The sequence below is a fragment of the Tachypleus tridentatus genome, chromosome 12 (assembly GCF_004210375.1).
Source record: "Tachypleus tridentatus isolate NWPU-2018 chromosome 12, ASM421037v1, whole genome shotgun sequence".
Taxonomy (NCBI): domain Eukaryota; kingdom Metazoa; phylum Arthropoda; class Merostomata; order Xiphosura; family Limulidae; genus Tachypleus; species Tachypleus tridentatus.
The window spans coordinates 28,067,968-28,091,919 of record NC_134836.1 but is presented as its reverse complement, the minus strand read 5'-3'; the positions used below and the strand labels follow the sequence as shown (position 1 = coordinate 28,091,919).

At 33.1% G+C, this 23,952-nt stretch overlaps 1 protein-coding gene across 4 annotated transcripts in view; it reads right to left on the bottom strand.

The window, feature by feature from the left end:
* LOC143235427 (uncharacterized) overlaps nucleotides 1–22,972 on the bottom strand; it is a 44,726-nt gene extending 21,754 nt beyond the window's left edge. For 3 of the 4 annotated variants that reach the window (XM_076473582.1, XM_076473583.1, XM_076473581.1), the window contains exons 1-3: nucleotides 22,738–22,972; nucleotides 15,220–15,330; nucleotides 5,335–5,433 (exon numbers count right to left, since the gene is read on the bottom strand). In XM_076473582.1, the coding sequence (XP_076329697.1) occupies nucleotides 5,335–5,433; nucleotides 15,220–15,330; nucleotides 22,738–22,749 (222 nt within the window). In that variant the 5' untranslated portion in view covers nucleotides 22,750–22,972. The remainder of the gene's footprint in view (nucleotides 1–5,334; nucleotides 5,434–15,219; nucleotides 15,331–22,737) is intronic. The other variant, XM_076473580.1, reaches the window with a different exon arrangement.
* Between the last annotated feature and the right edge of the window lie 980 nt (nucleotides 22,973–23,952).

The following is a 23,952-nucleotide window of genomic DNA, read 5'->3' as shown; positions in this document are numbered from 1 at the left end:
GTTACTATATAGTATTTCTGAAAGGAAAGATTCCATCTTATGTAACACTTGAATTGCTTAATGGCTTCAAAAACAAATAATGCTCTTCGTCTTCGTAAATTGTTTTACGCTGTCAGTGGCATACTTAGTACGTCAACGTCATACATAGCGCGTGAATGGCGTACTTAGACAATGATATAAATTAATGCGTCAATGGCATACCTTCATGCTTGTGTAGTTAGTCCTAGCCTAACTATGAGGATTTTATTTCATAGATTATTTTACGTCTAATATATTTTATTGGTGTTGATACAAGTCACTGAGTAATCTCCAAGTGGAGCTTTAAAGGGAAATTACATAATAAGTTTCCGAATGTATGATGTCCTAGGCTATTCTTCGTATTTAGGTGTCTTGTTCTCTTGTAATTTTTAACTAGTCATTAGTTTTTCATTACCAAGATATTGACTATAATTACCAAAGTTTCAGTTTATATTCTGTTTTAAAATAAAGTTGCTGACGTCACACCATAACTGATTTTAAAAAGTAAGCCTTTTTTTACTCATCAGTCTCTTCTGGTTTCGTCACGTGTTTCTGATATGTGCTTTACAGATCTTTAATTGCTTCTTATTTGGCTAAAGACACATCAGATTTATTGATAATGTTGCTCTGATGCTTATCCTTTAGAAAATTACCAGTGGAATTGAAATTATTCTTCAGACCAATAGAAAGAACAAAACTATTACAGCATTATTCTTCTTTGCCTGTATAATATCTTTGTTTGTATCATGGTAGTATTTTAGTTCCTTGATCAGTTATTGATAACTTGTGTTTATTCTCGATCCATGCCCTATTTTCTATAGAGCAGTAATTTAGTTTGTTTGGTGTTAAAACATAGGGATATCTATGTTTTTCTTATCGCAACTATTGAAACCTTACTACTGAGCCACTGTTGGAAATGGTTAACAGTGACAAGGTAAAACAGACGTATTAGGAGTTGTTAGAATAATATAAGGTAACATGCTTTACAATAAAATAAAAACTACTCTACAATAAATGTTATACTCTATAAAGTTGCAATGCATCATAGATTTTATGTGGAATTTCACATTAGCAATCTTGACCCTGAATTAAAATATAAGTGTTAGAGATAAGCACATAATACTATGCATAATGGTTAAAATTAAACTAAAACCCTTACTTTGAGACACAAAAAGTTTCAAATGTCGATACATTCATCCACTTAAAGATACTTTTGACTTAAGTCAATATCTGTCTTCCACAGTCTCTCCTTCTTCAATCTTTCCAGTTTTAACCAGACTTTCAATTTCTTCTTTCCTCATAAAGTGTCCAAAGAACTCCAATTTTTCTTATATTAATCAGCAGCTTTCTTCTGTAATTTGTTTTGTCAAAATATCCTCATTTGAGGTATGACTTGTCCAACATACTTCAATATGCGCCTTAAGAACCACAACTCAATTACTTCAAATCTTTTTTTTTTACACTTGGCGATATTGTACAACACTCTGATGCGTATGTGAGAATTGGTACAGCATAGCAATTAAAAACTCTTAACTTCGTCCTCATACAAATTTTAAAATTTATCAATATATTTGTTCCGTTTCCAGGAAAGCGTCTTTTCCATTCCTATGTTCCAATTTACTTCATGTTCACATTTGCCATTTGATGTTATTCAGCTTTCCAGGTAGTTAATTTATCAACCTCTCTTATCTATTTTGACAATCTATACAAGAATGATCTTCTATGTAATTAACATTCAGTAACTTCCTGCAGTCAATACTTTAACTCTTTTCCTCACTTTCACTAACAACTTCATCTAAAACGTTTTGCATCTTTGCTTCAGATTCAGCTCTTGAAATTGTGTCGTCATCATAACACAAGTTGTTTGAATTTTGTACTTCAGTGAAAGTTCCTAGTAAATCTTCGGGATCTTCTCATTGTACAAGTTCAAAGACATAGCCTTATCTCATTCCTCTCTTAATATGGGTGAAATTTTCTATCTTTGCTTCTCCAATTCGGTCCAATAGAGGTTTCTTAAAATTCTCAATTCTTTACCATCAGTGTTAGTTCTCCCAGCATTTTTATTAATTCCCTATGCTTGACTCTAAGAAAGAATTTTGGAATAATGAACAAAACCTAAAAAAAAAGATCTTTCATTTTTGTTGCTCTCTCCTCAAAAACATATGTACCATGATGATGGCGTTTCTTATACCACGATCTTCAATAAAACCACACTGAACTTTTAAAATCGTTGGCATTATTCCACTTCTAGCTCTCACCATTAACAACTTTAATAGGATCTCTGTCACCACATGCGTCTTTAAACTGGTGTTTTAATGGTGTTCACCTTCAATGGCTCCTAGTATTGTGAGGAGCCCAAGAAAGATCGATTTCCTGAGATTGATAATAGGTGAAAACCTTTCTATACCAAATACTTCCACACAGTTTATTTGTTCCATTGTAATTTCATCTGGTCCTGTAACTTTATCGGATTTCATTCTGCTCACAGCTATTCGTAATTTTGTCTTAAACGATTTCAACCCATCCATGATCTTCACTACATTCGTAAAATAAATATTTGTTATACTCTGTCCATTTGTTTAATACTTGTTCTCTTTCTGTAAAACACCTTATTAGTTTTTATACATTTACTAGCAGTTTATTGTGCTTTACTCGTGTTCTATTTAATATTATTATAGATCGATTCATTTGTTCTTCAGTTTCTATATATTCTGTTTGTTAAACCATTTTTTTTTCTTCGTTGTGCGTTCATCGAATTCTTAAGTTAAATTTCTTATACTCTTAGGCCCGACACGGCAAGGTGTGTTAAGGCATTCGACTTGTAATCTGAGGGTCGTGGGTTCGAATCTCCGTTCCACCAAACATGCTTGCCCTTTCAGCCGTGACGGTCAATTCCACTATTCGTTGGTAAAGGAGTAGCCCAAGAGTTGGCGGTGGGTGGTTATGACTAGCTGCCTTCCCTCTAGATTTACACTGTTAAATTAGGGACGGCTAGCGCAGATAGCCTTCGTTTAGCTTTGCGCGAAATTCAAAAACAAACTTATACTCTTTTGTACTACGGGTTTTCATCTGTCATAAACTCAAAAATATTTTTTCTCAGTCATTTATTTCTGTTTCTTTTGCCTTACTTTCAATTCAAATAAGTTCATTGATTGTTTAAACTAGTGCTTCTTTAAAATGTTCTTATTTTGATATATTTTATTCATCTCCAAGTTATTAAGAACAGTTTTTAACTGCAATTGTACACTTGTCTGGAATCAAACTTCTTCATAGTCTTTCACGTTGTAAGTTCCCTCAACCATATCTTTATGGTACTAACTACAGAGACATGTTCACTCCTACAATCAATTCATGGGTAAGTTTTTGACTGTTGTACTGCAGTCCTGAATCTTCTATTGATTGTGATATAATCAACTTGGTTTCTAACATCATCCCCAGAACTTTCCTATGTTTATCTTCTTCTTGAGTGGTGCTCAAACCATGTTTCCATAATTTATTATTTTAAATGCAGCTGTTAATATACACCAGTTTGTACACCGTGTGCATAGATCATCCAAACCTATTCTAAAGCACACAGAAGTCTTTGCATAATCAGCTTAGTCACATGTTTAAAAATAAAGTCAGTAATAATGCAAAAGCAAACAACAGTTTTTAGACGCTTTCAGTTCCGTTTTCTAATTATGACGTTTTAATAATTTATCTATCAGTGAAAAATATAGTGCAGCTTTAACCATAAAAAATACTTTTTTATAACCTGATCAATATACAATATACACAACAAATTTTATTAAACCCGCAAGTTTATTTCAAAAAATAAACTCATTTTTTTCAATCTTTTAGGCATGATTTCATGGTGCATTGTTATAGCATTCAAAATCCTTTGTTTATACCATCTGTTACGATTTCGTGCATATATGGGCTGACGATACTTCTACAGTAGGTGTCTGTAACTTATTTGAGACGAATTCGACAATAAAAGAGCAGCCCACACTACAGTCGGTTTAGAAATATATATTCAAACAAGTAAAACCAAAAATTTGTCATAATTATCGCCTTCAAAATCACTCACCTCTGGCTCTCTTGTTATTAAAATTAAACAATCATGAAATATTAACTCAAACAATGAATTAAATAATAATGCTAACATTAAACGGTCCTGTATATCAAACACCATCAAACCTGCTACATTTCCATCAGTGGGTTACCGTGACAACAGATCGAAAATCATGATGATAATTCCCACATGGCTGGATACGACTCAGCGGTTACCATGATGGATTAAACCAAAAGGTTCATTTCTCATTGTCACAAATAGCCTTTTCTTTGTAGCTTTTCACTAATAAGAACAGGAAGGAAAAACGTTTCTCCATCTATTGAAGTTCTTCCAGTGGGTCAGCAGTAAATCTACGACCATACAAGACTAAAGTCCAGGATTTGATTTCTTGTGGTAAATAGAGCACAGGTAGCCCTTTATGTAGCTTTGCACTAAATCAAAGTGCAGAATCATCAGGTGAAATCAAATTTATTTTACCACACATTATTTCATTTTCTGAATCATTCCTTGTCCATACACATAAGCACACTGCAAATGTGATCATTTGTAGCATGTGTACCATATACATCATTCATAACACGTATACCATATATAACAGAATAAAAGTAAAAATTGTATAAGAAAGCATACTCTATCATTAATAGAAAGAGAGAGAGAGAATCATGAGATATTTTAACAAATAGAACAACAGTAAAACCAACCGCTGGTTGCTTTACTGTATATAAAGGTAACATTTTTCTAAATTAACACTCTACAGTAGTAGCGAATTTCGAACCCGCGATTATACTGTTCAGAAACGTTCCGTTTTCATTAATTAGATAGCTTAGTTGTTCCAAATTTTCCTAATTAGCAGAATCCTGGGTTCGAATCTTGTTTCATTTATTTTTACTTTTCGTCTGAAAAACGCAATGTATTAAGAAGAAGAATTTCAAATTTCTCTAAACCATTTATTTTTTCAAAATCAGTTACTTCTTATGTTTTCACTATAAAACTGCTTGCTTCACAGAATCTTCTAAATTCAGGGCTAATTTCTGTTCCTTTTATGACTGGTTCAAAGTTTAAGAACTCGTATTAACAACGTATGCTTTGAAAAACTTGATGATGAGGTTAAACTGACGAAGAACAGTAAATGCAACACTTAAACTGATCTCAGATTATATTCCTAGGTGCGTTAAATGATTTGTAACAGCAGACAAACGTAATCCAACGATGGTGGTAATGTTCATTTTACTATAGAAAATGTAAAATTTTCAATGACTTACTTCTCTTCGAAAATTCGGATTTGCACCTTCGCTTAGGAGTTCTTTGACACAATGGTAGAATCCATTTGCAGATGCTAGGAATAGTGCTGTGGTTCCTTCCTAAGAATAAGAACATAGTTAGAACGGATGTACGTCAAAACAGAACCAAAATTATTGTACGTCTTTACAAACTGGTTTGACATCTATCGATCTGTAAAATATATCTTATTACGATTAAAATTAAAAACAATAGAAATCGCCATCTGTTGCTATTTTCTGTTATATTCAAAACATGTTCAACAATATGAAACGTGGAAGTATTACGAATCTCAGAACCACTTGAAGAGAATTCATCTTAACTAGTTCTCAGTCCTGATCCATCATCATAAAAGTATTTGTAACGTTTCATAAAAATAGATCACTATAAGTTAATAGTTACACAGTGAGCGTTATATATATATATATGTTTTGTTGTTGTTTTTTCATTTATATAAAAATTTACCGAACTTGAAAATTACTTTGAAATACCGGAATATTTTAAAGCCATAGAAGCTGTAAAAAAATAAAAAAAAGCTGGTACGAATGCGATATGTTTGTCATGGTATGAAATTACCTATATAATGTAAAAGAGAGAGACAGTCTATATCCAGTCTGAGGGTAGTGGGTTCGAATTCCCATCACACTAAACATGCTCGCCCTTTTAGCCGTGGGGGCGTTATAATGTGACCGTCAATTCCACTATTCGTTAGGTAGCTCAAGAATTAACAATGAATGGTGATGACTAGCTGCCTTCCCAATAATCTTACAATGTAAATTTAGGGACGGTTAGCGCAGATAGCCCTCGTGTAGCTTTGCGAGAAATTCAAAAACAAACAAACAAACTATATCCAAGAAACCTGATTGTGACTGATCCGACTGTTCAGACACTATCGCCTGTATTATTTATTTATTTATTGGTTTGTTTTGTTTTTCCGCTGTTGTTTTACCTTATGAAAGGCCTTCTCTTGTATTCACAAGTTAATTATCAACACGGAAAGCAATTCGTTTATTTACCTCTCCTGCCTACTAGTGTATATTCCAGAGAGAACTACATTCTCACAGTTTAATATAGTTAATGTTTTATTTAATTTTAACTATTTCAAACTGGTTTCTAGTTTCATTTCACCGTTATATTTAGACGTGGCGTATTACACACATGGGGCCCGGCATGGCCAAGCGTGTTAAGGCGTTCGACTCCCGGTTGCAACAAACATACTCGCCCTTTCAGCCAAAGAAACAAACAATTACACACATGTGTTTAAATATGTATGATGAAGTGTAATGTTTTGTCTGTATATTATATATCTTTAAGTCTCCTGTGTTCGTAACACTTTCTTTTCATGTTGACCTATTAGTTAATGTTTTGGACCATGTGTCGAGAATTCTAACCTTGGAATTTTCGACACGTGGTCCAAAACATTAACAGATCCTGATAAAGGATCTCTATTTTTAATAAGTTCTAAATTAGGGAAAGCTATTCCTAAGCCTTGAGGTATCTGACTTCACCGTTCACCTCCATGTAGTATTAAGATCGTTCAGGGTTAAAATATCTTTCACATACAATGTCACCAGCCGAATCCTCTTCCACCCACTTTATTAGCAAGACATACATTACCTGAATATTGATCGACATATAAAAACGAAAAGGTAAAAAAAACTGAAAAGTAAAATGTTAATTGGTCTCTTTATCACATACATTATTTTAGTTGCTTCACACAATTCACTTTGCGTTATTATATAGAGAAAATGAATCATGTTTCCAGTTTGTAATAATGTTTTTACTATGAGAAACTTACAAAATATTCTGTTTACATTTCGAGAGAAAGTCAATAACACATAATCACAGGTCTGGTACAGCATTGTGATTCTCAGCTTGCATGCTGCAGCTTGCGGGATCGAAACCTGTCATCGAATATGCTCCCTTTTTCAGCCGTGGGGGCGTTATAATGTGACATTAGTTGCATTATTCAGCAGTTTTTTCTATCACTTCAAAATTAGTAATGACTAGCACAGAGAGAATTTGAGTAATTTTGTATGAAATTAAACAAACCCGCCAGTCACTGAAGCTGCAATCGTGCTTTCTCAGTTGACTTATCAGTCAAAACTCTACACCAGTTACTAACGTTACACCATTTATTAAGATACCTAAATTTAAATATGACATTCCCAATCATCACTACAAATCAGGTATTGAATAATAAGTTACTGGTGATTAACACAATGGTCAATAATAAGTTACTGGTGATTAACACAATGGTCAATAATAAGTTACTGGTGATTAACACAATGGTCAATAATAAGTTAGATGATTAACACAATGGTCAATAATAAGTTACTGGTGATTAACACAATGGTCAATAATAAGTTACTGATGATTAACACAATGGTCAATAATAAGTTACTGATGATTAACACAATGGTTAATAATAAGTTACTGGTGATTAACACAATGGTCAATAATAAGTTACTGGTGATTAACACAATGGTCAATAATAAGTTACTGGTGATTAACACAATGGTCAATAATAAGTTACTGATGATTAACACAATGGTCAATAATAAGTTACTGATGATTAACACAATGGTCAATAATAAGTTACTGGTGATTAACACAATGGTCAATAATAAGTTACTGATGATTAACACAATGGTTAATAATAAGTTACTGGTGATTAACACAATGGTCAATAATAAGTCGATAGTAAGTTACTGATGATTAACACAATGGTCAATCTGTGGTCTCTTCTTAAAATGTTCCTTTGTTCTGGATATATGTGTGTGTGTGTGTGTGTGTGTGTGCGTGCGTGGGTGTATGTTTTCATCAAACTCTCCCTATTTCTACATTGCAACATAGTACTTACTTTGCAAACAATCTTGTCTTGGTCAACTCAGAACCGATCTTTGAATGAGTTACCCTTGATAAACTGTATGTTAGTGACATAAATATCTCAGAGGTGTTGTAGAAAAAAGCTTTACATTTGATCACCTGTTATCACAATAACTGTCTATATGTGTATTAGTGTTTGGCATAAGATAAGGGTTTGTTAATTTTACGAATTTGTAACTGAAATAACATTTAGAAATATGTATGTGAGTTTCTTGATGCACAGTCTGAAAGTTGTGTTATTTTATATATTAGTAGTCAATAAGCTGTTCATATATTATATTTAGCTGTAGGGTGATTATTGGTTACGTACAATTTGTGAAACATTACGTATCTTGCAGAATATTGTCTGAGAGAAGCTAAGAAAAATATAGAAATGTATTCCATACCTTCACAAGTTTTGTGTGCACGTGGAGCTAACCAATGGTTGTTTAGAAAAGGACATATACAGTAAATGAATCACTTGTTACTTTAGTACAGATGCTGAAGTATGCAAAATAATGAATTTTAACACAATTTAATCTAGACTTTATGACTTGCAGAAGTACTGTCATATTATATTTGTTAACATTCTATGGACGACTGTTAAAGTAATAATAATAATTATGTATATATATATTAAATATTGCCTTTGTAAAAAAATCTGTAAGTTATTTTGTTACTTAAAGTCAAACTAGAAAAAGTCTTACTGTATAATAAAAAGTTTATTGATGATGTGAAATATTGTATAAAGTGACAATTTTAAATATTGTATGATATTGCCCTTTTTAGGGTGTTTTGAACACACAGACATCCATTTTGTGCGTCGTAAAAATGTGTAAAATTGTTATCTTATTATGCTCATTATTGTTTTTGGCATTTAATTATATTACTGAAAATCTTTAATCACTTTATTGAATGAGGTATAATCCTTTTAGTATAGGGAGTTTAATTACCTGGTGAATTAGTGTTAAGCATTCTTTTTATGATGAATTAATTATAAATAATCTAATGGATTAATGTCAAGTGACTTTTTAAGAACGAATTAATTTAAATGAATTAGTTTTAAGCATCCGTTTTAAGACAATATTATTAAAAATAATTTAATTTACCAATTATAACTTATTTAATTGATTAGTGTTAAGCATCCTTTTTAGAACGATTAATTAATTAATTACCAGCGTGATTAGACATGTATTGTGTGAGTCATATCCACCTGTCATGGTGGCCTATAAACACGTTCTCTATTTTGTGATGTAATCATCCTTCATGGCATCCTAGCATTGCGTTGCTAATGCCTTCTGGTGATAACTTTTGAACTATGATATCGTCATTTTGATGACGTCATTCCCTCTCTCCCCCTTTACGTTATAGCAGCATCGTTTTGCCGCGACAGTTCCTGACTTACAACTGTTAACATGTACAATGACAACAAACGGTCAGATGTTCAGATTGTATCATTCTGCTCATAATAATTTTTCAAAATTATTTTGTGATACTGGTATAAACATGTGGATTGTATGATATTTCATTATGCACTAGTATTTAAAATTATGAGATGCATGAGATTTCATTATACAATAAAACAACTTATATACTCGAATGGTAACAGAGTTAGTTGGTGACAGGTAAATGTCCATCAGCTCGTTCACAAGTTTTAGAAAACAAAGAGTTTAATTTTTATTTAAATTTTAAAAGCTTTCAGTCACATATTGTATTTATTCAATGATGTTTCAGGCTTAGGAAAAGTAATTTTTTCACAACTGACGCAGATTTTTGTAACAATGGTGTGGTGACATGTATTGTCTTTCCATCTAAAAATCAGTGCAAACACTTAACTTTATGTATACTATACCATTTAAACATATTAATTTAACAAAGCATCAAACACATTTTACACTAATGGTCAATGCATAAAAAGAGTTGATAATTGTAGGTGTAAAAGAGCCTTGAGTTGTAAATCAAGTGTTTATTCTTTGACTATTTAAAGCGAGGTGTGTTAAGGCGTTCGACTTGTAATCTGAGGGTCGCGGGTTCGAATCCCTGTCGCACCAAACATGCTCGCCCTTTCAGTCATGGGGGCGTTATAATGTAACGGTCAATCCCACTATTCGTTAGTAAAGGAGTATCCCAAGAGTTGGCGGTGGGTGGTGATGACTAGCTGCCTTCCCTCTTGTCTTACACTGCTAAATTAGGGACGGCTAGCACGGATAGCCCTTGAGTAGCTTTGTGCGAAACTAAAAGACAAACAAACGAACAATTTAAAAATAGGCATTTCTTCACGTAGACTTTTCATTTACACTTTATACATAGGTCATGATTTATATAAAAACTATTAGTTACAAATCAATGTTCTGTAAACTACTTATATGAAACTTACTTCACATCATAAAGTAATATACTATCCTTAGTATGTATAAAAACATTCTCAGACTTAAGTACCACACACATTGAAACACTTGAGAACAAAACCTAAAATGTAATATGACGATTTTCTTGGATACGTCTGAACGAGTTTGTGAATCAAATAGAAGTGTCATATCTAAACTTAAATACATCAGTAACTGATATGTTATTTTACCCAATACTTTGACACACTCTTTCAACCGACACTACGAACGCAGATACTGGTTGAGAGGTTTCGTTCAGGCATGACCAAGATCAAACGTTTAAGGAAGATAGAATGTAGGTGTTTTGTAGGTATATATGGGGGAAAACACCAATTTTTACTTAGTGCGAAACCTTGAGGATGTCATCAATACCCGGTCTCCTGTCTTTTTCCTTTTCACACACAGAAATAATGCTATAGTTTTGTTTGTTAAGTGTTTGTTAACGATTATGACAAAACTATTGAAAAAGTGGGTAACATTGTCCCATCTCTGCTAGTCACCTTTTATATTCTAATATTAAAACTTAGGTTACTATAACTTAGGAGAACCATGTAATAATGTATTATGACTTTAACTTATTCCTGATACTACAGTGAACGTGACTAAATTTTTATAAATACTATAACAACAAAAGTGTAACAAGGATTATACACTACCTTGTATAAACGTTAATTTAGGTAATCCATACAAATTTAAGATTGTGTGAATTATAAATATCAAAGGTTATTATGCTGTCAACTTGTCAGAGGAATTTGTTCCTCAGATAAAATTACAGAAAACTGTCCAAATTGTAAAATGGACAATACTGATATTTCGTTACTGCCTAAACTACCACCTCTTCTTAATGTTAAACAGTGAACATACCTTTATGTTTCATATTTTGTAAAATTATATTTAATCGACAGGTTGAGAGTTTTAGATAAAAACTAGTATTATAGAAGTAGAAAATAATTTCTTATTGTATAATCAAGTACTAATAATTTAGTGAATGTGCACTTATTTTCTGTAACGCTATGTAAAGTGTAAGAATATATAAATTTGTTTTGCCACTCTTAATATATAATAGACATAAAGTTTGTTTTGATTTAAAAGTTTATTCTGTGACGATAGACAGTAAATATATTAGATTTATAATGTGTAAAATAAAAAAATATATATATCTTCTTGTCTTTAGACCTACGAATCTTGAAAGATGCAGAAATGTAAGGCCTGATTTGAATGTCAGTTTTGTAGAAACGAAAGCATAACTTGTTTTTTCTCAAATTGTGGTCACGTGAGTAACCAACGAAGATGAAAGCAACAGTTACTGTGTTTTACCCTTAATAGTCATCCTAGATAGTTCTTTCGATCTGGGTTATATTTGTGTATAAACGTAATAAATAAACATATATACAGACACGTGTTACGAGTATATATTTTGTGGTGAGTATTTTCAGGTCACGTAATCATCGTATCAGTACAAATAATTTTGGTGAATGTTCTGTTTGTTTTTGTCTGTAGAGATTTATTTTATTTGTGCAGTCTTATTATTAGATATTTAACCATTCTCCAATGTTTGAGAATGTGTGATACTATATATCTATTGATATTTGGCAGATACATTACAAATTTTTACTTACATGTGTTGAATATAATATATGATGAAATACGTCAATTTTAACCTGTAGATCAAGACCTAATATTCAGCATAACAGTAGGCAGTTAATTTAGTTAAGAATTTCAATTGCATGATATGTCTTGTGTACTTTCTAAAACAGAGAGACTTTGGTTACTTTGGAACACTGATATATTTTTTTGTCTGGTTTGTTTTGAATTTCGCGCAAAGCTATACGAGGGCTATCTGCGATAGCCGTTCCTAATTTTGCAATGTAAGACCAGAGAGAAGCAGCTAGTCATCACCACCCATCACCAACTCTTGGACTACTCTTTTACCAACGTCACATTATAACGCCTCCACGGCTGAAAGGGCGAGCATGTTTGGTGTAACGGTGATTCAAACCCGTGACCCTAAGATTACGAGTCGAGTGCCTTAACCATCTGGCCATGCCAGGCCCATTGATATGTGACTTACGATTTTTATATAAATCATGATCTATCTATCTGTAAATTCAGGATATATCACGACACGGTAACATTTTCAAAATCGACGTGAAGAGACCTATTTTTAAATACTTAAAGAATAATCACTTGCATTATAACTATGTTATTTTACGCTTATAATTGTCAACTCTTTTTGTGTATTGCTCATTAGTGAAAAAATTGTGTTTGATGCTTTGTTAAACTAATATTTTTAAGTGGTATAGTGTACATAAAGTTAAATGTTGTTGTTTTTTGTTGTTTACACTGATTTATAGTTGGAAAACATAATACATGTTACACTGTCTCTGTCAGTTTTGAAAAATTACTTATCCTAAGCCTGAAACATCATTGAATAACTACAGCATATAAATAGAAGCTTGTTAGTTTTTAAGTACAAATTAAGAATTTGTTGCGGACTGAACTTGTGAACGAGATTATGAACATCACCTGGAAACAACTAACTATTACCATTCATGTGCATAATTCATTGTATTACGTAATGAAATCTCAAACACTTGGTGCTTTCAAATGTTAGTGTATAATGAAATATCAAACACTTCATGTGTTTATGTAAATATCATAGATTGGAACTAAACAGATCCTACATTTTGAAAACAATTTCTAAGCTGACTGATATAGTCTGAACATGTGACTGAAATGTCTCGTCAAATATGGAGGGATAGAATATCATAAAAACACATTTAATGTGTTCACTGGTAATAGGAAGAACTATGTTTACTGTCAGTTAAATCTCAGTGACACATAAAATCTGTAGTTAAAGCTAAACTACGGTGCGCCCCCCAAGTTGTTTAGCGCTATATTTTCTTACTCACAATGCTAGAAAACTGGTTTCGACACTTTACAAACAAACATACAGAGTATGGTGAACATTAAACTTAGGAAGAGTTCTAACTGTTTATTTTAATATTAAGTATGATGTAAATACATACATAGCGACAGATACTTACAGTTGATAATCAGTTTTGAGAAACGTCGAGTCTAGTTCAATAAAAACATTGATTTTAATATTAAGTATTATGTAAATGCATACGTAGCGACAGATACTTACAGTTGATAATCAGTTTTGACAAACGTCGAGTCTAGTTCAATAAAAACATTGATTTTAATATTAAGTGTTATGTAAATGCATACATAGCGACAGATACTTACAGTTGATAATGACTTTTGAGAAACGTCGAGTCTAGTTCAATAAAAACATTGATTTTAATAACTGAAATGTATCAACACGCACTTACAGTTTTGTAAAACTAACGTTAAATGTTTGTATAGTTTATTTTAATATTAAGTATAAATAATAAATATATTGGTTAGTGATATAGAAGGTTCTGCAGCTGAACATAAGAACTCCTTAACACTAAAACTAACATAAGCTGTAATACCAAAAAACGGATGTAACATTGCGCTTACTTATAGTTTTTCGGTGTTCTTGTACACATTTGAAAAATATTCCAGCTTATAATGCTAGAATCTCATTAAATTAAACTAATAAAAGTTGCTGTTAACCAGAAGATAAACTCACAGTCACCGCATTTTAACTTATATAAAAACAAAATAAACAAAACATGATACCTGTCTGACTATTGTGGGATATTACATACTGGTTCTGAATGATCACAGGTAATTATGGATTGTCACATACTGGTTCTGAATGATCACAGGTAATTATGGATTGTCACATACTGGTTCCCAATTATTACAGGTAATTATGGATTGTCACATACTGGTTCCCAATTATTACAGGTAATTATGGATTGTCACATACTGGTTCCCAATTATTACAGGTAATTATGGATTGTCACATACTGGTTCCCAATTATTACAGGTAATTATGGATTGTCACATACTGGTTCCCAATTATTACAGGTAATTATGGATTGTCACATACTGGTTCCCAATTATTACAGGTAATTATGGATTGTCGCATACTGATTCTGTATTATTATAGTCATTTGTTCGAAACTTACCACAAAGCTATACAATGGGATATCTGTGCTCTGCCGACCACAGATATCGAAACCCGGTTTCTAGTATTGTAAAACCAAAGATCAACTTGTGGGCCTGAATAATTATACGTAATTTTGGATTGTTACATACTAATTTTGAATTATTACAGATAATTATGGAATATTATCTGCTGTTTCTAAATAATTATGGGTAATTATGGAATGTTACATTCTGGTTATGACAAATCACAGGTAATTATGAACTGCTCCATGTTATAAGTAGTTATGGATTGCTATGTGCTGATTGTAATTAGTTAAAGGCGATTTCAGATTGGTACTGTTTCGTGCTGTTTGATAATTACTAACATAAAAGGCCGTCAAGAATGACGGAAAATCAGAGCATATCTATACCTATTGATTTGGCGTTGAAAACTTTGACCTCAAGTCCAGTGACACTTAATTTAATACTAAACACCATCCATCATCCAATTTAACGAAATACTGAAAACTTTCAGGAATGTTACTTGAAAGCTAGTTAACTGTAAAAGTAATAAGATAAGAAATGTTTTACCTCATCCCAACAATCCACGTAGACTTTTCCGCTATCAAGCAGATGTTTTATAAGATCAAGATCACCTTGTAAGGCCGCTAGATGGAGCTGATGTGCAGCTGTAGTTTCTTTCTATAAAACATTTAAAATGTGTTATCAGAACAAAACATTTCATCATATAGTTTAACAATACATATGTTACTTGTAAATCATATGTGCTAAACTTAGAACTAAAGCAAAAGTGGTGTTAAAACCTTTGAATCAGGAATATGCAAAGTTTTGTGAGGAACCCTGAGAAAAATGAAAAAAACGAAGCATTGCCCTATCTTTCTGTGTGTATTTGTGTTTTACCGCAAAGATCCGCTGAGGGGAATCGAACCTAAGATTTAAGTGGTCTGGTTTGTCAAAGTTACTCTGACACATCAGGGTCGTAGTTAGTTAAAAATACGTTTGTCATTCCAAATCATGTTGAATAACAGGCTTTTGCGTGTAAATCAAATAGGAGGAAACAGAACATAGAAACAGTTAAAATAAACAAAGATGAGCGAATGACCTGTTCCTGGAATTTATTGTTTAATACAAGAATAATGTACCGCATCACCTGCTCGTTCAACTGTTGAAACGATCTGGATGCTTAAGGTGAGTGTTTGTTTTATTTTTATAATAGAATAACCACATTTATCAAAAACCCACACATAGTTTTCAACCGTAACATTTTCTTTATTTATTGATGTTATGTGAACAACGAAGTTACATATACAGAGAAGTATGATTTCAATTAACAAACGATGCAAGTTTTGGAATTCAACATTCTTAGGCCCCCGCTAGTACAGCGGTAAGTCTACGGATTTACAACGCTAAAATCAGGGGTTCGATTTCCCTAGGAGGGCTCAGCAGATAACCCGATGTGGGCTCAACATTCTTAACCATATTATTATTTTAGAATTTAGGTACATGTGTAATATTTTGGGTGATATTAACATTTTAAACAAACTGGAATACCATTAAATGTTATGTTAAATGTTAGAAAATTATGTTTTTGTTGCTGTCGATCAAAGCTACACAATAAATAATCTTAAGTTTGTTCATAGAGAAGAAACGAGTTTTAGAGTTTAGCGTTGTAAATCTATAAACTTATTGCTGACCCACCGACCTGGGGGTGGAGGCAGATAAACTCAAAGATATATGTAAATGTAACATGAAGTCATGAAACGTTATTGGTCATATAGACCCGAAAATAACTCTAGAATTAATATCGTATTTGTTTTTCTCGTATCATTCGTACCTTCTTTATTTCGGCGTTTAAATAAATAATTTTATAACGTCGAAATAAATGTACACTTGATTACGTTTTACCATCATCATACCAAAAAAAAACTGTTCATGTTTTAGGTTCATGTACGTCGAAAAGATCATGATGAACAATCCTTAACTTTTATAACTAGCGTATTAAGCCTAATCCTTATGTCTGGTGGCTCAAACTTAATGTTTATGCTTAGTGACTCAAACGTAACAAAAAAACATGTTTGATTAAAACATCTCCGTAACAACAGTTAATATCAGTTATTGACCACTCAAAATAATGGTTAAATATCCCGTAATTTACAGTAATGGTGAACATGAATCTTAACAAACTTATACTATAGAATCACAGGCCTACATTAAAGCTAATGTAAGCTAACAGTTGATTGATGGATTTCCAAACCAGACAAGCTTAACACAGATTCTCTTTCATCCACTTATAGAATTCTATTGCAGCACGTTTTTCGATATACGTTCAGGTACCTCGGAGCACTCTCTAATTCTAAACTACTGAACACTTTTGTAACAATTCTTTGTTCTCAAAAACTGATTTATTTAAATATTGTTAAACATAATATTTACCGGTTTCACTAATCATGTCTAACCTCAAAATTCTTCTTAATTGTTTACGTCAGAGCGAACGGGTGAGAACCCTGAAACTTCTCTAAACACATAGTATTTGTCTTATCACAGGGATAAGGTTGAGCAGAGGATTTCAAACTTTCTCTCACCAAGTGCTCTCCTAATCACCAACTGGTACATTATTACCTTCTTCTAATCACCAAGTGGAACATTGGTACTGTTCTCCTAATCAACAAATGATAAATCTGTAACGTTCTCTTAAATGCCAAGTGGTACCGTGAAATTGTTCTCCCATTCAACAGGTAGTAAATTAGTACTGTTCTTCTAATCACCAAGTGGTACCTTGGATAATGTTCTCCTAATCACCAAATAGTACCTCGGTACTGTTCTCCTAATCACCCAGTGGAACATTGATACTGTTCTCCCATTCATCGAGTAGTAAATTGGTAATGTTCTCCTAATTATTAAGCGGTACATTGGTACTGTTCTCCCATTCACCAAGTGGTATATTGATGCTTTCCTGCTAATCCACAAATGTTACATTGGTGCTGTTCTCCTAATCACCAAGTAGAATATTGGCACTGCTCTCCCATTCACCAAGTGGAACATTGGCACTGTTCTCCCATTTACCAAGTGGAACATTGATACTGTTCTCCCATTCATCAAGTAGTAAATTGGTAATGTTCTCCTAATTATCAAGCGGTACATTGGTACTGTTTTCCCATTCACCAAGTGGTATATTGATGCTTTCCTGCTAATCCACAAATGTTACATTGGTACTGTTCTCCCATTCACCAAGTGGTATATTGATGCTTTCCTGGTAATCAACAAATGTTACATTGGTACTGTTCTCCCATTCACCAAGTGGTATATTGATGCTTTCCTGGTAATCAACAAATGTTACATTGGTACTGTTCTCCATGGTTTAAGTTAAACTCATGATTATAAACAGCAGTAATATAAAAAATACGTGCGCTTGTTATTTTCTTTCCTACTTTTAATTTGTGTAACAGATAGATAGGGTAAATTACTGAACCTCCTGTTCCCCGCTGGAACAATGGTATGTCTACGGATTTACAACCCTACCATCAGCGGTTCGATTCCCCTCGGTGGATACAGCACATAGTCTGATGTGGTTTTGCTATAAAAATTACACAATTATTCACTCATAAATCCTTTCTCAACTCCAGTTCCCCGTTGATACAGCGGTAAGTCTACGGATTTACAACACTAAAGTGAGGGGTTCGTGGACACAGCAGATAGTCCGATGTAACTTTGCTATAAGAAAATACACACACTCTCATGGTCCCCTTTGACTCAGTGGTAAGATTGACGGCTACTAGTAGTTAGTTTAAATACTGAGATTATTCCAAAAGTGTGGTCCAATAGATGAAGATTTTCAAGAAGAAGACATTTGGCTGAGTATCCAGTAGCAGCTTTGAAACAATGTAGTGAGAGTTTTATATTGCCATTTTGTTTCTCACTTGAACAATCAAAAATATGCCTGTTAGTAGAAAGTCAAACGTATTTGTCTAGAATTTTTTTACTTGCTATTAAAATGGTATGTCAATTACTGCTAAATGCAAGCAATATTCAGTTGAGCACATGACAGGCCTAAGACTCACCGAAAAGTTTAATATATTATTCTCCTACATTTCCTGTGAATGTAAGAGAAGCATCAGGGCAGCTGTGGTGTAACTTTGTTGATTCTTACCAACAGCTGTGATGTTACTCTATTGATTCTTACCAACAGCTGTGGTGTAGCTCTATTGATTCTTACCAACAGCTGTGGTGTAGCTCTATTGATTCTTAGCAACAGGTCTTACACTGCTAAATTAGGGACGGCTAGCACAGATAGCCTCGAGTAGCTTTGTCCGAAATTTCCAAACAAACAAACAAACTTACCAACAGCTGTGATGTTACTCTATTGATTCTTACCAACAGCTGTGGTGTGGCTCTATTGATTCCTGCCATTACAGCACCAGGTAAGTTGTTCCAGAACACAGTAGGCTTAACTTAGTTAGATTACAATAAAAGTGGTTTTATAGGTAAAAAATAAAAAAGATGGAATTGTTCCATACTTTTGAAATAACTCGTTATTTCCCAATCTGAGAAGCTTAAAGCCAGTTGGATGTGAGAAATGAATGTTATATGTGAAGTGAGAGTATGAACACCCGTGCTTGTCCTCTTTTCTATCTTTTTTTTGTCACGAAACACCACTTTCCACATATAAGACTTATTTCAGAAGTTGTATCTAGTCTGTAAAATTTCCAGAAAGCAATAGTTAGAAGAAGACATTCTTGAGAGAATGAAGAAGCAGCTGAAGAAACAATCAACTTTAGAGAAACCGTTCACAAATTATCTTTAACTACTTCTAAATTTTGACAAAATGCAATTTGCATTAGTTGAAAGAAACCAATGAGAAATAATATTCACTACTTCAGTGCCACTAGGCCCGGCATGGCTAGGTGGGTTAACGCGTTCGACTCGTAATCTGAGGGTCCCGGGTTTGAATCCCGGTTGCACCAAACATCCTCGTCCTTTCAGCCGTGAGGGCATTATGAGTGACGGTCAATCCCAGTATTCGTTGGTAAAAAAGTAACGCAAGAATTGGCCGTAGGTGGTGATGACTAGAAGCCTTCTTTCTAGTCTTACACTGATAAATTAGAGACGGCTAGCGCAGATAGCCCTCGTGTAGTTTTTCGTGAAATTCAAAAACTAAACAAAACAATCATCGCCACTAATGAATCTCGAAACACTGCAAAACGCATCTTTAGATACTTCTCGGAACCATTATATTATTGCTAGCAGTGGTTGCCCAAAGAGTTTTGTTTTGGGATAGATAATGCAACAAGAACAAAATACACTTTGGAAACGTTGATAATTAGTACCGATAGCTCTAACGTTACGAACAGTCATGTTGTACAATGTACAGTTCATAGGAATGTTGTTCATTTCGGAACATTTGTATCAGAAATGCTAAATTTTTTAAAAACGAACATACTTCAGCACCTTTTTTTGCAGCATTGTCTACACTCATTAATCCCTATACAAAGTTGTAATTGTCACAGTAAGTGTCAGTCAAGTGTCACAAATCAAAGTTCTAGGCAACAATGCAGGAGGAAGTAAAAACAGGACCATTCACTATGGGTTAGAAACAATAGTTTAACAACAACGTCCAAGACTGACACAAAGAAATCATCATTCCACGTTACCAAAGAGACGAACTCATTAATGAAATATCCCATTTAGCATGTGACAAGAAATTATCAATAAATTATCTTTGTACTGTTGGTCTTAAAAATGAAACAGAACATCTACTCACACCGCCAGGTGGGATGTCATTCTTACTGTAGAATATTAAAATAGCCTTCTCGTTAACATGGTGAAAAGGCCTAAGTCCTTCCTCTAGCCTAGCCAGTGTGTCCGAAACCCTTCTGCCTCTTTTTCTACACTATATAAGTATGAAATATGAAAATAACTAATTTACTTCACAGCTGGTCACTGTCTGTCAGAACCTCCGTTTGATAGGCAAATCCCATAAGAATACCTCTTCCAGGATTCTCTTTAGAAGGTTTTATATCAGAGTTGATAAATAAATCTTACAAGAGTACCTGCTCCAAATTCTCTTTACAAAGTTTTATATCAGAGTTGATAAATAAATCTTACAAGAGTACCTGCTCCAAATTCTCTTTAGAAAGTTTTATATCAGAGTTGATAAATAAATCTTACAAGAGTACCTGCTCCAAATTCTCTTTAGAAAGTTTTATATCAGAGTTGATAAATAAATCTTACAAGAGTACCTGCTCCAAATTCTCTTTAGAAAGTTTCATATCAGAGTTGATAAATAAATCTTACAAGAGTACCTGCTCCAAGATTCTCTTTAGAAAGTTTTATGTCAGAGTTGATGAATAAATCTCACAGGAGTACCTGCTCCAAGATTCTCTTTAGAATGTTTTATATGAGACTTGATAAATAAATCCCACAAGAAGTCTTGCTCCAGCAGATGGTTGAATCAGTGAAGCTGAAAGTATGTAGCTATAATGTATCCTGTCTTTTGTGTCTTTGCAGTAGGAATAAAAATGTATTATTAAACAGAATAACATACTAACATATATCAACCACTAAAATACCTGACGTATCCCAGCAGGCTTGAAGTGCCCTGGTAATAGGCAAAACACCTCGTCGGCATATGATATAGCATATGTAATGTGGTTGACATATTATTATTCACATTTCTTTGCTCTCACTTACCTCTTATTAACAACAGTTAACATAAAACCACTATCCTCAACAGCCACGCTAGGTTTCATTTTTCATAAATCACCATACCTGTTCTAAATCATGAAAGAACAAAGAACGACTGGGTTATTTTTAACAACAATCGGGGTCAAAAACTTCTGTTAAATCGACGGTTAAGCCTTTATTAGAAATTTATTCTCATTTTGAAGTGGATACGACTTAATTTGAATATACTGATCACAGTTCAACTTCTTAAAAACCCACATAACATTATAATAAATCCCTTCCAGAAAGGTAACTATGTACAAAAAAGCCATGTTGGATATTTCAGTTCATCTCAATAACCGAAACGTTAGAATAATATCTTCTTTCTAAATAAACAAGATTTAACTATTATTAAAGTCACCAAGTTATCCTGGCAAATAAAATAAATTGTACCACCTACTTAAGGTTAGGATATTACGGTAGGTCATTTGCTAGTTTTACTGCGATAATTTACAAGTTACTACCAGCAAAATTTTGTTTACTTGTCTGTTTTTATTTCAGAATGTTCGTGCAAAAATGTTTGAAAATGAATATAGAGATACAGTCAACAGTAACCCTTGTTTAGTGCACCAATGGCTCTAAAGTGCAAAGCACGTTTCTTTTGCGAAAACAAGACTTAAACCACGAATATTAGAATTCATAGAAAACACTAGCTATTAGGCTATGCCCCGTCGCTTAAAAAAACACAACAGGTTTAAAGCAATCCAATAATCTAGTCATTCTTAGGATGTGGATCTTTCCTTAGAGGAGGTTACCTTCAAAAGTTCTCAGGTGGTTTTGGACTTTCTCTCATTGCAAGAAAGGTGGATAACAAGCTACTTGAAATCACCAGTTTCATTTAAAACCACTTAACATACACGAAATTATAAAATGCAAAATATTATACTTCCTTGCCTAAACACTTAAATGAAAGATTTTGTAAAACTTTATCATCTATTCTGCAACAGGAAATTACATTTCAAGAAGTAAAACCAAAAACTGTCTCAGTTCAGGCACTAAAAAATCCTACAATAATAAAATACATATGTTAGTTTACTCATCAATGTAGAACAACACTTGTATGCTAGTGTACTTATTAGTGTCTGCCTTTACGTACTATATGCTAGTTTACTTATTAGTGTCTGCCAATACGTACTATATGCTAGTTTACTTATTTGTGTCCGCCAATACTAATTATATGCTAGTTTACTCATTAGTGTGAACCAACACTTACTATATGCTAGTGTACTTATTAGTGAGAACCGATACATACTATATGCTAGTGTACTTAATAGTGTGAACCAATACTGACTAGATGCTAGTGTACTTATACCTGTCAACCAGTGCACACTACATGTTAGTGTACTTATTAAGAAAATGTGAACTTACTTTCATGGCCATAATTCTTATCGACTTCCTTTCTTAAAAAAAATAAGAAAAAAGTAGTATGCTCTAACAGGTTTAGATACCTGTAAGTTCGTGTTTTCAAACTATGAAATTAAAAGAAATATTCCTGAAATCTAAAATTAGTATACTTTGTTTATCAGGCTCTGCACAGTTTAACGACGTCGGGCATGCTATAGCTGGTCGAAACCAGCCAGAGGCCTACAACTAATAATAGTCCAAGTCGTGCGAGAGGACTTCCATATATGCCGTAAAAGTTCACGTGACCTGTCAACATATTTATTTTCATGTAAATTGATATGTTTTATAAAAATGAACCACTTGTTCTGATGCCTACAATAAATTCTAACATTTCAGTGCTATAACAAGCGCCCCTTAAATATTTTAAAGTTATTTTTATTTAAATACTTCTTGCGAAACAAATAAACACACTACCGAATAATTTTCGTCTCTGCTTGGTTGTATTATATTAAAATCATTTAGTACATGCAAATCAACAAGTCACGTGACAACCACAGCTTTTTTTAATAAATCGCTTTTAAATAAAATACTTTATGTTTCATATAATTTAACCTATATACATTGTTCTGGCTCATTTGTTGACAAACATCAACGATATTAAAACGCTAATAAAAAGCATTAACTTATATTGCTTAGTAGATGGAGAATTGTAAAGTGGTTTCTCAACAGCTCTGATCAAAGTAAGATTTGTATTCAATTATACAGACTGATATTTTCTGTTAGAGAGAATTTTATATAAGTTTAGTAATATTTCAAAACTTTTAATTGGATAACAATTAAATATACGGTTTTATACATTTTCTATAGGCCTGTAATCTAAACTATCCATTTTCAACTCAAATTCATGAATTTTGTTATTAATCGATTAACAGGTTTCTAAACCATTCATATTAAACTCAGGTTTATAAGTATTCGATTAATTAGTCACGAACTAAATACAGCACATTGTGTAGCTTTGCGCCAAAACAACATTTCCAAAAATTCCGTTTGTATGACATGCATGTTAATAAAGGTACTTATGTTGTTAAACAGTTGTATTTGTCCTGGTTAAAAGAAAGTTTGTTTAGCAAAAGACGACACAATGGACTGTTTGTTTTGTATCCACCATGAGTATCAAAACCTGGTTTCAGGGTCATAAATCCATAGACTCGGTGCTGAGTCAATGGGAAAACTAATAAA